At 37.7% G+C, this 16973-nt stretch overlaps 1 protein-coding gene across 1 annotated transcript in view; it reads right to left on the reverse strand.

Moving 5' to 3' along the window:
* Positions 1 to 16973, reverse strand: part of PXDNL (peroxidasin like) — a 306963-nt gene that overhangs the window by 78908 nt on the left and 211082 nt on the right. The window contains exons 11-15 of the mRNA XM_005279926.4: positions 9758 to 9874; positions 7249 to 7407; positions 5819 to 5931; positions 3292 to 3448; positions 441 to 549 (exon numbers count right to left, since the gene is read on the reverse strand). Coding sequence (XP_005279983.2) covers positions 441 to 549; positions 3292 to 3448; positions 5819 to 5931; positions 7249 to 7407; positions 9758 to 9874 — 655 coding nt within the window. The remainder of the gene's footprint in view (positions 1 to 440; positions 550 to 3291; positions 3449 to 5818; positions 5932 to 7248; positions 7408 to 9757; positions 9875 to 16973) is intronic.

Below are 16973 nucleotides of genomic sequence, written 5' to 3' on the forward strand. Positions count from 1 at the left end.
ATGGCTTTGCCATGTGGACGGGTGCAGGGTTAAATCAATTTAACGCTGCTAAATTTGACCTAAACTCGTAGTGTAGACCAGGGCTAAGAAACCATGTCCTGGTTACAAGCAAAAATATGTTTTGACAACTTAATTACAGTACACCTTTTTGAATGCAGTATTGTTGTAGCTGTGTTAGTCCGAGGATATTAGAGAGATAAGGTGGGTGAGGTAATATATTTTATTGGACCTACTTCTGTTGGTGAGAGAGACAAGCTTTTAAGCTCTGTGTAAGCTCAAAAGTTTGTCTCTCTCACCAACAGAAGTTGATCCAATAAAAGATATTACCTCAGCAACCTTGTCTCTCTAGTATTTTTTTTTTGTAATTTAAAAACACCCACAAGTTAAACAGAATAAAAACATGAACAATTTCTGTGAACAAAGATAAAATAAATTCTTACTGCGAAAACAAATTTCTTCTTGTGGAGTTAATTGCACTGTCAACTTTTTGGATGGCATTGAGAATGGATGATTCAACAAAGTTATCACCAGCTTGTCTACCTTGCGTTACTGCAGAAAAAAAATCCATAGTTTGAGAAATGTCTCATTTTTAAAGTTCAAATTTATGTGATATAAATAGCATTTAATAACATTTGGCATTTTAAAGTGACAAGCCTTACAAGAACAAAAAAAGCTGTAAATCCTGACATTTATATTAGATATTGCAAAGAATAGGCAATTATCTTCCATACAATAATCCTAGCTGGCATGTTCAGAATTGGTGAAGAGATACAGGATACCTTCAGATCACTGATTCAGATCCAGTTAGTAATGACAGAATGTTATAAACATACAGCTGCTTAGTGACTTTTGTGAAATGAGTCTCACTTCAATTCTTAGAGGAGAAGGAGCCACCCAAAAATCATATAGAAATTGAATCTCAGTAGAAAGGGTCACAAGGACGAAGTACACTGAGCTTTCAACAACATTTTGGTCATCACAGAAGGAACCAGTCTGAGGTCCCAAAACCCCAATTGTTAAGAAACCATAAACATTGTTTTTTAAGGAACAATTCATTTTTGGGGCAAGGCGCTCAGCACACATAATCAAACAAGAGCCACATGTTCATATGCTCTCACTGTTCTGTCAGAGTAAAGCAGACTGGCAATATTGAGGGAGCCTCACCATGGATCAGTACTACGAAGTTACATTTGAAAAAGGAAGTTAGCGTCATAAAAATGAAGCATCTGGGAGCCGGCAGAAGGGTATAAGGTAAAATAAACAGGACTTGTAAAAACCTTTCCATCCCAGACAATCTCTAGAACACTACAAAACCCCTGAAAAATAAGCAAGAGAGTCCATTCCCATCATCTCACCCATTTTCCAATTAGCCCATGCTCCCTAGTAAAAGCCAGAAAAATAGTGGAGCTCTCCAACATGAGAGGTTCATTGTGAAAAAAGTAGGATAGTGATATCTGATGAGGTTATTAACTCATGTAAATTAGTCACAATGGTAGTTCAGATTAAGTGGTGCTTTCTCAGGAGAAAATATCTACTGAGGGAAGTTACGGGTTGCTCAGTGGACCAATCTACAGAACGTACAGCAGCATTTTTTAAAAAGCTACAAGCTATTTTGGATATAAATGAGAGAGCACAGACAATCTTATATGGGATAATACATGCAATATATTATGCTCAATTGACATCACTACAAACAAAGAATAAATAGAAGATAATATGCATGGATAGTTGTTATAGTTGTATAATAGAATCTATACACTTTACTATTACTTTGGGAGGGGGGCTTATAAAAGATAAAGGTCCATTTGTATTTAAATTTTAACTGATTGTACCACTCCTTTGTCAAATACAAAATAAGCATGGGAGCCCCTTATGGAACAAACATGTTACACCATCAATTCTCATTGGTCCATTCTCAGAGACTGACAGAACCAATAAGGATTCCTGACTCTGAGAGAAAATACTTTGTCCAGATAGTTTTCTGCACTCTAGTGCTGAGAGCATGCACACAGATGCCAAAATACAGGCATTTTTAGCATACAACCCTAAATGGCTCTAAGAGCAACCCCCCGAAAGTAGAAGTACAAAATTTTGCCATGCAAAGCCATTAACGTCATCCTCCAATTTGTCTTTGGATTCCTTAGTTATTAGAAATGCATTGTTAAATTACAGTTTGTAGGACAGAATTAATTGGGAGATCAGCACAAATGGCAAAATTACTGCAGCATGTTCAGAAAGTACCATCTTACATTCTTACATTTTATTACAATGACCTTCAAATGGGTACACACAGGGAAAGAGCAAAAAGAAAAAAAATCACTCAACATTTTTTCTTGATGATTTCTTCATGCACCAAGTAGCTCAATTTTTTTTGAATGCAGCAGAGTTTTCTTCTTAAAAGGAAAAAAATGTGATGTAACCCAAGGCATATCATGCACCTAGTAAATCCCCTTCTAGTGACCCTGAATAGGACTGCCACATGATAATTGTGTTACAAATCCCCGAAATACCTTTTTGTTGCATACAAATGTCATTACAGTTTAATTTGTTATATGCAATGTTGTTGTAGTCATGTTGGTCCCAGGATATTAGAGAAACAAGAAGGGTGAGGTAATATCTTTTGTTGGACCAACTTCTGTGTAAGCTCGAAAGCTCGTCTCTCTCATCAACAGAAGTTGGTCCAATAAAAGATATCACCTTACCCACCTTTTGTTTCTCTAATATTCTTTGTTATATTATTTTCATTTAATTATAATGTATCTGCCTCTTTCCTTACTTTTGAGGGATTTAGTTTTTTTTTAAATCCATAATATTCTTTTAACTTTTTTTTTTTTTAATAACAAATGAAATACATTCTCAAGCTTAACTTTCCCTCAGTTCAATTTTGGGTTTCAGAATAATTCTACTTCTTGAAAGGCATTATTGCTTTAATAAACACTTTTAAAAAAAGATATCTGCTAACGTTATACAGGACCTGCTTTTGAAATGGCAACCAGTACCTCAAAGCTATTTGGGGACAAACTGTTCTTGGTTTAACAAAAAAAGACAAGGATAATGGTAAATGTTCATGAGGTGATAATTTTCCTTGACATATATTTCATTTTCTTTTATGTTTAACATTATAATGTCTACTAACTGGAGAAAGAGAAGAGTGCTGTCAATTAAATATTTAATAAAAGCATATTTACAATTTGCCTGTCAAAAAAACTCTACACTTATCAGAACTCAAGACACTAGGCAGATTTTCAGAAATTGAAACATTAGTAGAGGAACAGCTACTTGGAAACTTACTGGTAACAGTCAGCACCATACTGGTTGTAGCCAGGCCAAAAGAGTTCCTTGCAACACATTCATATCTCCCCTGGTCTCCTTGTCCTAAGTCTCTGATTGTAAGAGTGCCATCCGAGTTCACATGGAATTTGCCACTCTCAGTAATCTGAACACCAGTCTACAAACAAAAACACCCAAAGTGCATGTTATTGGTGTCTCTCAATTTCTTCTCAGAAAAGGTGGAAAGCTACTAATAATGAAACATCTCAAATCAACTACTGACTAGAGGTAGTCTGATTCATGAAGGCCCTAAACACATGGAACACTTTTTGTGGGGGACTAAAAAAAATGTTTTAGATTCCACCACAGACAAGGCATAGGAATATAAATCAGAGTGCTTCAAAGTCGGGGGTGGGGATCTGTTTTGTTTTTCTTTCCCATTAATGTGCTAGTGCCCTCCCTCTTACTGATTTATCTGTACCCGGTAATTTGCAAAGGTGACCTGTGAGGACACTGTGGAGGTAGGAAAAGTCTTGGTGTAACTGACTGACTGAGTACAAAGGACTATTTGGGCAAAGTATTTTCTCTCAGAGAGTCAGGAAATCTTATTGATGCTATTAGCCTATAATGGACCAACGAGACTGGGGTGTTAACATGTTTGTTTCACAAAGTGGCTTCTTTGCTTATTTTGAGGTTGACAGGAGTGGTACAATCATTTCAGATTTAAATAAAAATTAGTTTTATTTCTTTACTATTACTTTTTTTCTATAGAGGATAAAGTGTTAGATATATACAGTAAACATAATAGTTATTGATTATATTTAAATCAGGAGGCTTTCTTCACAAATGAAAGGAAAAGGAAATGTATAGAGTCTCCAATACTGTAGCAATTTAAAGTTAAAGTCTTGTATATGTAAAAAACCCCTAGCAAGAATTCCATCAGGACAGGTACCATATAGGATAAACGTAGGGTGCTCTACACTAAGCCCCAACATGGGAGTATGCCAGGAGTGGGGCTGCAAGAGGAAGGGGGCAGACTGGGCTGGGAGCAGGATCTCAATAGCACAGAGTACTTTGGAGATTCTAGGGTAGGAGTGCGAGCTCTGATGGTTTGGTAATATAAAGTGCAGTTATGACAACTATATGGGTAAGAGAGTTTAACAGATGAAGCTTGAAGGAAAAAAAGATACAGACCAGTGAAGGAATACAGATAATGCAAGATGGCGCTTGTTATAAAAATAATAAGGTAACCGTTGTTATGCAGATAATTAGTTTTGTTGTTAGGTAGATTAAGATGGCTTAAAAGGTTTTTGTGTTAGTTAAAACCACAAACTAGTTTAAGCTCACTGAAACCACTGCAAGAGGAAGGGTTGTGACCCTACAGGAAGAGTCTGAGAGAAGCAGACAGTAGCTGACAGAAATAAGTGCAATTCACAGCTAAGCATAGCATATAAAAGTGGGTGTTGAACAATGAGCAACCAAGACCACGAACACCTGGATGATGTAGTGGGACCCCCTTATCACTCTACTGTAATAAGGCCATTGCTTATAGTATGAGTGAAGCATTATTGCAGTAGGGGTTTATAGTCATGTTGAGTACAGCATATGGGATGTATTTCCTTTGGTAAAAAGCCAATCAGATTTTGGGAAATAAAGATACTTTCAGTGAATTTTCAACTCATAGCTTTATTCTTAGAATCAGATCCAAAAATTACAACAGCCATCCCAAGGAGACATGGTGGGATGTCATAAAGGAAGACATGTTAGCATGTAGTATGATAGAGGATATGGCACTGAACATAGCACTTTGGAGGGAGAGGACTCCATTTGATGGGATTAACACAAGAAAGATGACGATGATTTTGGAGATTCTAGCACAGCTCCAGGTTATAGCATTACCTCCAGGCAGAACTGCAATGAATTAGAGCAGCCCCCGGGGCCACCTAATTTCTGAAGGAGGCCATTTCAGTCCCAAAGAATCCCAAGACTTTAAGTATGGCATAGCACACTCTTTCAACACTTGTATGGTACTTTTACTGAAAATAGGCTACGGTTAAAAAAGCTTTTATGTACAGTAGATTTGTATAGAGATTTTACTCTTTTAAAGCCTTCCAAAATGTAATAGTTTAATGAATCTGATCTATTTTGGATGAATTTTAGATTGTTAAATTGTTTTAAAAAAGAAGATGTTTCTTAAAAGCAACAATACTTAGGACCAATTTATGCCATCCACTTGTGTTGCTCTCAATCTATAATCAGGGACAGAATCTGCCCTTAGACACAATGGCTTGCTAATTTTCTGATGTAAAGACTAAAAAATACAATACAGGCCTTTAAATGACAGACTAAATTGCTGAAGTTTGCTCTTTGTCATTTTCAAAAAACATTAACAAATATTTTTAAAAGGATTGTTTGAGGATTACAATAGGTGTCTATATTTTGGTAAAAAACACAGCTGCAACTGAACAACACTGGGTCCATTACTTTTAAGATTCTGTATCAGCTGGACAAGACTGAGAGCCCCGTAGATATAATCAAGTAAACCTACTTTTCTCCAGCTGATTGTGGGCTGAGATTCTCCACGTGCACTGCAAGGAATCTCTACATTCTTTCCAACCTCTGCGCTGGTATCTTGTGGAAGTTGAGAAAATACTGGCAGAGCTGCAGAAAACACAAACACACATTCCTTATATTGTCATCTTTCTAATACCTAACAGTGTCATCGACTTACACTTTCCTGGATTGATTATGTTTGCCATGGATAACAGATCCTCAGCTGGTATAAACTGTTATAGCATCATTGACCTCACTGGAACTATGACAATTTACATCAACTGAAGATCTGCCCCTTGGAGTTTAATTACTGTAACGAGAACAACAAAGCCATGCTATCCCATGTAATAAGAAAACAAGAGAAAAATCTTATTAAACTTTGGAAAGGTCTTATTCCGTTTACATTCATGCTATAACATTCACTAGGTTCAGATGAGTCCCATCTCCCTAAGATCATATAAAGGTCCTTTGTTAACTTTTCTGTTTCTATAGTTTAGGGCACGGATACTCATATGTTCAAACATGTCTTAAGTTAGTAGGAGAAAAATACCTATAATGGTAATATCACAGATTACAGAATCACAGAAAGTATGTTTGAAAGGGACCTGTTAGGTTATTTGAGGATGTTGCATCAAAAAAGAAAAACACTATTTTAGGCCATAATTTCCATAAATGGGCCTAATTTTGATTTAGATGACTCTACTGCATTTGCGATGAGTACATCATTAAGTAAAATGGTTCACTACCCTATTGCCCTAACCAATTTTATTTTAATTTTAAAATTACATTTGACCTTTAATAACAACCTCTTACTTCCTGTTTTGCAACTGGTGTTTGATAGAAACAATAATTTCCTTCTAATTATTGCCCTTTAAATATTTATATGAAGTAATAACATATCGGGGAGGCACTCCTATGTTCTCACAAGTAACAATGTTGACATTGATGATACTACATTAATAGATTAAACCCTTTTAAATGGCAAGGAAAATTCACTCTGCTTGCTGTAAATCCAAGAACTATATTTATAGATAATATTACCATATTCCATAATACGGAAACTGGATAAATATACCCTGGGGTATTTTTTTGTTTGTTTTGGATTTATCTTTATATAGGGCCAAATTCTCTGCCCACCACCACAGAAATGCTTCATGGGAGCTGGAATCCTCTCCTGATAGCCTGTGGAGTGTTACTGGAGTTGTTCCTCAGCAAAATACAATGTGGCACAAATGTGAAACGAACAAACCAGTTATGCACAGGATTCTGGTACTGAAAACAAACCATAATTTTGTCTACTATCCCCAAAAGTGAAAATGATGTTTCTAAATACATATTTATCATTAAAAGTGTGACCATCCGACAAGTTTCTAGGCACTTTTATAACCTTAAAAACAGCAGAAAACAAAACTCCTCATTTATTACCTTTGGGTTGCACATTCAGCTGGACGGTCACTCTCCTTACACCCAAAGCACTGACAGCTTGGCATTCATACTGGCTTTGATCATGTTGGGCCACATGTATAATACGCAATGTTCCAGATGAGAGCACTGTGTGGCGTCCATCAGGAGGCAGCTGACTTCCTGCAATGTGTCAAACAACGGAGACATACATATGGTAAATTACACTCATCTTATTTACATACTTATCATAGGGTTTTTTTAAATTATTATTTTAGTTAACATTTTGGGAGGCAATATATATTAAAAGGCATTCCCTTCAAAATTCTTGACATGGTTAATTGTGAGCATTTTGCTCTTTCCTTTCAAATTCTACCATTGGTGGTCTTTTTCTCTTTGCTTATTACATAAGATGTTAATTTAGTCATACTTTTAAAACATTAAAATTGCCAGCAACTTAGCACAGAACTCGAAGAGCATTTGATAATACCAAATTCGGAAGGGCTGATATTCATTATTTAGACCTTGTTATGAAAAAAGATACAGTCTACAAAAAGAGAAATTGAATGACCAGACAGTCCAATGAATTGATACAGTAGTTTTTCACCTCTGGAAAACGTAAATGGTTTAATTTTAGTATCTGCTGACAGTACTTGAGTGGGGAACAATGGGTTATTGAGCAATGTAAGTTGCTTGCTTCAATGTCATGGACAGATAATTAGCTATTCATCATCTTGCTAATAGTGTTGCTTTTTATTGAGGGGTGTGACGACAGAGAGATCACTATGTGATCTGAAGGAGAGCCAGAGTTGATAGGTGTTGAAGTCAAATAATAATAATTAGTTCCCATATAGTGCTTTTACTCCATATGTCTTTAGACACAGGAGGTAAGCATTATGATAATGACGGTTTTACAGATGAGGAAACTGAGCACAGAAAGGTAAACTGACTTGCACAAAGTCATTCAAACAGGGCAGTACCACAGCCAGGAAGAGAATGCAAGTCCACTGCTCTGTCCACTAGGACACACCCCACCTCAACAAACCTGAACATTTGGCAAGGATTCAGACTACTTAAGGAAGCAATCAGAATATGCCTTATGAAAAAAGTTATCAGAAACTGCTTATGAAGTGAGCCCTTTTTCTTTAGCTTCCAGATTTGCACTAGTATTGTTGTGTAGGAAGGAATAAGGTTAGCTGGACACTAAGGTTTTTGTGTAACAGGATAAATTCCATAATATTTACTAAATAAATAAACTCTTGTCCATGTAATCCCAGGGTGACTATATCAGTATTATTTCCACCATGTAAACTGGATTGCCACAAAATTCAATAACTGAAGATCAAGGGGTATTGAGTTGTTTGCTAATTTGAAACTCTATTGCCAAGCAACCCCCTTGAGCTATTTCCTCGTTTTTAGTAAAATTACTAAGTAAAGTCCACAACATATCATTGCTATATAGTAACATAAGGACAAATCCTCACATGTTGAATCCTTGCACAATGGCAGATTGTGGCCAATACTGCAATTTATCACATAATTACAAATTGATTACATATCCATAGGTTCCATAAAAGAAGATTGTTACAAAATATTAAACATACTGATATGAACTTATTTTGCTATTGCTTCCTTGGAAATAACTATTCAGAAGCAGATGTTATGAAGTGACCTTTTAAATCCATGGATATTTCCAAAATTACAATGTGCTAAATTCTAACCTCAGTTAAGCATGCAAAATTGAACAGAAGATGCACATGCTTAGCTGAGGGCAGAAGTCCACCCAATATATTTAATTTAAAAGAAGACGACATAAACCAGGTAAAGTGAGATTTTTGTTAAACAGTAACATTATGTTTTGTCATTAATATTACAGCAAGCATAATTGTTCTACCAGTAGGCATCTTATTGTAATTATACACTACACAAGGCCCCAGCTCCAAAGAGTCTAAGGGCCAACAACTGAGGCTAGAAAGGAAAACAGAAAGGCTGGCTGTGCAAACTAAGTTACAGGGGGTAACTCAAACTTAGAAATGGCGTGGGCATAGCATGATTGAACAGGTTGTAGATTGGTTTGTTTCTTAAATTGTATTGCATACACAATAAACGTCTTATAAAACAGAAATGTTGTCTTCATCCTACTTCTTGCGAGTGCTGCAGTAGGAGTTGATCGTAAGGAGGAATTTGAATGACAAGAGGAAGGTTGCCTGGCAAATCAAGTCTGTGAGAGAATTCCAGTAATGGGGATGGATATGGGAAAAGTGGATGACTGGGCACTGAGACCAGCATCATAGACAGATCAGAGCATGTGGGTTTTTTGTACACATGTGATGACATAAGAGATTAGGTCAGATAAATACAAATTGCTTTAAATAACCCAATTTCAGTAATTCTACGCAATACTTTCTTGATCTACTTTTAGTAATTCTTTCCAATAACAACCAAAAAAAAAAAAAGGCTGGAGACTGTTTTTATTTATTTTACATATAAAATTCAGCACAAAAATTATGATCTCATGTAGATTTGGTTATACCTGATTTGGTCCAGGCAATCACAGGAAGAGGATTACCATCTGCTTCACACTGGAAATCTACCGTGCGCCCTTCTATTGCCACCTGATTGTAGGGACTTGCTGTAAACTGCGGAGGAGCTGAACAGAAAAAAATAATTGCTTGACAATTACACACTGCAGGTGTAAATCATGTCATGTGCGTTCCTTTACTACCAAGGAAGCAAAGTGATTTTGTGTTACCATTTGCAGTACTGAAAGCAGCTAAAATAACTGGGTAATATAGGTATGTATAAAAAGCATAAACCCATTACCTTCAGAAGAACTTTTTACAATGTCACTAGAGTCACCACACAAAATTAAAAACTTGGGAGAACATGGCTTGCAAGAATGATGATCTGTCACAGGTCCATTAAGACAAAACCTTATTGAAATAAGTACAGCTGGGACTCTGAGGACAAACAGCACACAGCTCTGGCTCCTATCAGAGTCTTCCTATTTACGGTGGATAGCAGCAAAACACATTCCTAAAACCCCATCTCTCAGAGAACATAATTCATGTCTCAGCATCTTATGCAAAAATCAACAAAAGAAACATTCTGAAATCAAAACTTGTGTATGATAGCAGCAGCAGTAAGGAATAACATGGAAGACTTCCACAATTCTTCCTCTGTCCGAGAAGCACCAAAGGTGAAAGCCAGACTTCATCTCATTAATCACAGAAAAACTCTTTGCTTATGGTCCGAATGCTGCCCTTGCATCCTCCGTATACAAAATGCTAAGTACATGGATGGAGGCTACTGTTGCTGCTGTGGGGTGGGCTTTATAGCTGATTGCAGGTAAAAGTGCTTCCCAACTCCTCTTTCACAGTGTGCTGAACTACAGGGCAACGCTGCTTTAAGTGGCTGTGGAAACACTGGTTCCCCAACAACATACCTTATCGTGGGGAGAGGAAAGGACAGCTGAGGGTCTACCTCAGATTAGGTAGAGGTGAGTAGATACAGCAGCAATGGAAGGATGGATGTGGGAAGGAGCAAATTACTTCTCCCTGCTACTCCAGCTCCTGCTCGGTTCTAGTAGCCACAGGATTTTGCTGCTGTTTTCCCTCCTCAAATCAGTGGGTGTGATATAATGTGCCTTTCATAACATTATTCCTGCTTTAGATGAGAAAGTAAATGAGGATACAACAGTAAATATGGACTAAAATAAGAACCAGTTATTCAAATCCCCTTCCCCAAACTTGGACGGTTTGGATGAAATGGGACCACCACTAATTTTAGTTTTGTAAAACCGAAAGCATTTTTTGCCATCTCTATAGCAGACAAAAGGCTAGAGTTAATTTAAAATAATCCGTTGGAGAAAGAAGATGAAAAGAAGGTAGTTCCTAGTTAGGTGTCCCTAACATCAACATCCAACCTTTCCATGTATATATGTCTCACACCACCTTAAGCTGTTGCTTGCTTTTTAACTACATACAGTTAATGCAGATCTCACTTTGTGGAGGTAAGTAATTCACCATGTGCTGCACCACCTTAAGATATGAATATGAATGCCATATTTCTTCCCCTTTTCCCAGTTCCCCATTTCTCTGAGTGCCTTGATTCCTGATTTAAATTCAGGAAGACGACTTTCAGAAATTTCAAGCCACTGAAGTTAAACTGCAGTTCAAAACACTGCAACTCAAGGTAGCTCAACTGATATTATTGCATGCTTCTTTTATCTTCTATTTTATAGATTTTTAAAATAAAAATTACTACTACCGATAATTATTTCCAGTAAATATGAACATCTCATGATTGTGAGCTATGTGAATAAAAATATCCTTTAAAAAAAAATCTGTTTTCCCCCAAATCACTTTGCCCCAAAATGTACACTTCATCTTGACTTTGTTTTTGTGTTCCATTTTCTATATATATATAGTTTTGTGTTTCCTCCTCAACATACATGTATATATATAAAAACTACTACCAATAATATATATGCTGAAGAGGAAATACAAAAACAAAGTCAAGATACAGTATTCTCTCTCTCTCTCACTATCTGTATATATATATATATATATATATAAAACACCAAACACCGCATGATCGGTTATGGCATGCAGAGATAGTCATTCAAACCACCTTATCTCTACCCTGTAGTGACACCATTTACTGAGCAAAAGATTATGATTAAAGCACTTTAGTGAATGCGGTGTCAGACAAGATGAAACTGAATTTTAAAAGGAAGTTTTAACTCCCTGCCCCCTCCATTTATGGTTTTTGCAAAAGGCACAATTAAGACAGTTTGAGTGCTTTAAGTGTGCATTTCAATACATTAACTGCTTTGGGTTCCTTTAAAATTTAATCTTAACTCTGAATTTCCTGGGTATGTAATGTTTGGTTTGGGAATAATTAAAACATCCTTGTAATATGTTATACCATTAAGTTACTGATATGTCAGCTCAACCAGATCTTCACCTTCATTTTTTGCCTGTGAATATGCATTAGGCACCATTTAAAACTCAGAATTCATTGTCTCAGGAACCTGTAGTAACTACAAATGCCCAAAGTTAGAACTTGTAATTCCATAGTGGCAACATGGTGTGAAAATGTTTAAATTTTTTAAAGGCACTGATTCCATATGTCTATGAACAGAAAGATACACATCCTGCACAGAATTTTAGATTGCCTAGGAAGGCATAACTCCTTCGAGAATATTCACTGTCTAATCAGAATTCTTCCTCCAGATGAGCTGTCTTGAAAAAGGAATTATCATTAATTACTGCATCACAAACAAAATATACTAATTATGTTCAAGTGAGATTCAAGAATGGCTAAGTACCATCAAGTGTAATGAGACTTTTGTCTAAAGTCCCAAACAACAATCCCATGTAGATTTTTCAGAAGATGCTATGGCAGAAAGCCATGTTGTAGGGAATTAATTAAAACAGCCAAAAGAGTTGGCTTAAACTTGAGCAAAACCCAGTACTAACTACAACCAGGAAAACAGAAGACTAAAATCCAAATGATTTGGCATTTCCACATCTCATCTCTTTTGTCACTGATTAACTTATGTTCTTGGGCCACTACATTTATAATTGGGTAAAACTGGGAGTTCTAAGGTAGACCTTTTGATGTTGTAATAAGTTTGACTCTTTCACGCTCTCATTTATTGTTATAGAAAGCCCACAAGCAGATCACCAATACTAAAAAATTCATGAAGTTACTTAAAACACTTTATTTCCATTGAGGAATCTTAGTATCAAAGTTATTACTTATTGTTATATTTATATTTATCACATAAACTGAGTTTTGTCATCTTACTAAAATCAATCAAGGCAAAACCTTTCTGGCCACACATTATAAAGATGCTTACTGGGAATGAGTTTTGATTTACAGTGTTAATTATTGTAAGTCTTATAAACTAAGCACCTGCCTTACATACTGATTTCAACTTTTGAATGGGAAACATATTTTCCATTTTTATTTATCACTTATCTCAGCCAATCTATAGAGCAGATTTTATGTTATTCACTCTAATTGCTGCCACAATATATATGGATACTATAGTAATCGGAACAAAAAGATGGAGCATCTGCTAAAATGACATATAAGCATAACGTATAAAACAAAACATGCAATCTGTTTTCACTGTGAAATAAAAGAAGCATCCTTTTGCATACCAGTTGGTTGATTAATGATCCAGCTAAAGAGAAATTAAAAAGCTACACACTGATACATAAAAGTAACAAGAAAGCAGTAAAGAACCTTGAAGGACAAGCAGATGGCAATTTCAATCATATGGTCTCTATAGATGAAAAACTGCACTCTGTTGCTGGTGTTATTATAGGTTATACATTATAAATAGTATACATCCAAACAAAGTAGTGCAAAATGCATATGCAGGTTATTTAGGAAGGACAAATAAGGATAGATAAGATGTGACATCTGTGGGAAATAACTATTATTTTGTCAAGAAAAAATTAGAAGTAAAATAACCCTGAGATATTTATATTAATAATAATGGTAGCAGAGAACCCAAACAGGGAGGAATCAAAGATTAAATCCTACTGAACATCTGTGATAAACCACTAGTCCATATACTGTATAACACAATTATGATAATTTGTGAAGAAGAAGAAAAAATGAGAGTAATAAAAATAATTATAACCATTCAGATTATACCAACACAAATTCAAACTGGGCCTTTTTGAATATAATCATGAAAACCTTCCTGCTATCATATGAAGAAGATACTAGAGAAAGTATAAAGATGATTTTGCTGTCATTTTTTATTTTTCTCCTTTAAATGTATGCATTTTTGCCTTTGCGATATTCAAAAACTTCAAACAGGAAGGCAAGGGCCGAATGATCAGAATTGATTTTTTTAAGACTTTCCATTTATTTTGATATTTACTGTTGCTTTTGTTCTGCCTTCGAAAGGGAGCTGCAAACCAACTGAAAGCTTGAAAGTGTATTGAGGTAGCCTCACAAAGGAACTCTTTATTCATTTATGAAATAATAATTTGCATTTTCTTACAACACTGCTCTCATAAGAAATATCCCCACAGCAGTGGCAACATGCTACAGAGGGAATACTTTCCTCAATCCCTTTCTATGTAAGCACTCAAATGTCACCCAACCTCCCTTTCCTCCCCAAATAAATCTGTGCTAAACCTATGCCAATAGGTCCTGCCCATAAAAGGCCAAATCCTATTTGCCTTCTACATGCCACACTCTCACTGGTTAAGTCTTAAAGTCAATTCCAGAAGCTGATTTACTTTATGATCTAGCATGTGTTACAGTTACAAACATAAGTAAAGCCATTCTAGAAGCAAGTCTTGTTATTTCAGTAGCATTAAAGTAATGAATAAAAAGGTCACGATGAAAAAAAAAACCTCTGCAAGAAGTTGACAAGGAAAAGCACATATAACAAGGCATGATCTATCACCTGACCTTTCAGATACATGTGGATGTATGCCTTGTCATACTTATTAGAAGACACCTTTCCTACTCTTCTATATTCAAGGATATTTGTTATGTACTTGGCTTATTGAAGCTACTAAAGCTATACAATTCAGCTCTAGAAAACAGTAGTGGCCTTTGAGACACCATGACTTCTAGGCTTCTCTGAAGTTTAGAAACAAAGGTGGTCATGTATCTTCTCTTTGCAACAGGTTGGTTTATTTATTGTTAGCATTACTGGGTGGATTCTGTTAAGTATTTTTAAACTGATGGACAGGGTTAAACTGATCTGAAGGGAGAAGAGAAATGCAGAGCTCTTTAATTAGACATGTAAGAAATCATTTATGGGGACTGTACAGTGAATTTTTTAACAAGGCAATGGTGGAAAGTGAATAAAATAGTTTGAAGTGCAGTGTATGGGCAGTGATGTGCATTGGAAGTTTTGATAGAATGTACTTATTCATCTTGCTCTGTACAGGGACTTTGGCCAACCAGTAAACAGAGAAAATAATTACCTTAGAACTTGCAACTTCTGGATCCATCTGGGAAGGCAACTTCCAGATGAATATACTGTCCTGTATGGGCTATCACCATCAAGGCACAGATGGCTGCTTGAGCCCAGGATTTAGGAGTTCAAAAGTGGAGAGCATAATGGATAAATGACATGGCAGGCATATGTAACAGTGAATTATATACAGTATGGGATAGAGAGGAGAGAGTTAACAGTGTACAATAATTCCCCAAAAAGTCTTGGCATGGGGCCTAGCAATCAAACTAGAGCAGCGGTTCTCAAAGTGTGGGTTGGGATCCCAAAGTGGGTCGCAACTCTATTTTAATGGGGTCACCAGGGCTAGCATTAGACTTGGTGGGTTCTAGGGCTGAAGCTGAAGTGCTTCATCCCCGGGTAGTGAGGCTCGGGTTACAGGCCTTCCTTGGGCTTCTACTTTGGCCCCCACCTGGGGCCTAGGCAGGCTCAGGCTTCGGTTCCCCACCTGGGGTTGTGTAGTAATTATTGCTGTTAGACAGGGGTTGAGTTGCAATGAAGTTTGAGAACCGCTGAACTAGAGAGATGAAGATAGGAGACTTTGCCTTTGTAGTCAGAATTGAGCATACCTATGACAGTGGCGAGTAGTCTGAAAATGACAGGGACATATACAGGGAGACTAGTGGATTTAGCCAACGAACTTGAAATAGTATATGCTTTGTGTATGGGTCAGGGGAGTGCCCTGACAAAAGCCCTGGCATTCAGGCAATTAAATGAGTCAGACATGAAGATCTGCTTATGACCTTCATGTGCATATGTAACTATTGTGTGACTAGAAAAAAAGAGGTGTGAAGATTGCTAGACAGCCAGTAAATCTACCTTCTCTTTCTCAATCTCTCAATATTCAAGTGAACTAGCGATGGCAGTCTATGGGGGCAGGGCCGGTGCTACCATTAAGGCAAACTAGGTGGTTGCCTAGGGCGCCAAGATTTGGGGGCGCCAAAAAGCTTTGCCCCCAATTTTTTTTTACAGCGTTCCTGGGCTGGGCTGCCCGGCGACGCGCTGATACGTGCGGCTCAGACTCCCTCTCCCAGCACAGCGGCCGCCCCATGCAATTATTGTCATTGCCGGCAGGGGCAGCATGCTTGGGGAGGGGGCGTAGCAGAGGTGAGCTGGGGTGGGGAGCCCTGCGGCAGCTCTCCCCCCTCCTTAAGGCACCCCCCCGCGGCAGCTCCCCACCCCAGCTCATCTCTGCTACACCCCCTCCCCAAGTGCGCAGTCACCGCTCCACTTCTCCCGGCTCCCAGGGTTGCAGCGCCAATTAGCTGTTTGGCGCCGCAAGTCTGGGAGGGGAGGAGAATTAGAGCGGGGGCGGCGTGCTCAGGGGAGGAGGCGGAGCAGAGGTGAGCTGGGGTGGGGAGCTGCCACACGGCTCCCCGGGGGGGAGCTGCCACGGGGGGGGGGTGCCTCAGGGCAGGGCGGGGAGCTGCCGCGGGGGGGGGCACCTCAGGGCGGAGAGCTGCCGCAGGGCTGGGGGTGGGTGCAAGATGGAAGTTTCGCCTAGGGCGCGAAACTTCCTTGCAACAGCCCTGCATGGGGTTTCATGAACACAATCAATGAAGACAAGGAAAGATTTTAAATGCCTTAAAATTTTCTGGGTTTGCTTTCATTCTGTATGCTCTCTTTCTCTCCTTAAAGTGCTTCTCAACTGATTCTGAGTAGATCATAGCCACATTGATTTAGACAGGCAGCCTACTGATTGTTATACTTCGATCAGCCAGCCAGGAATAGAAACTATACCTGGTAAGAT

Source organism: Chrysemys picta, chromosome 2 (assembly GCF_011386835.1).
Source record: "Chrysemys picta bellii isolate R12L10 chromosome 2, ASM1138683v2, whole genome shotgun sequence".
Lineage (NCBI taxonomy): Eukaryota > Metazoa > Chordata > Testudines > Emydidae > Chrysemys > Chrysemys picta.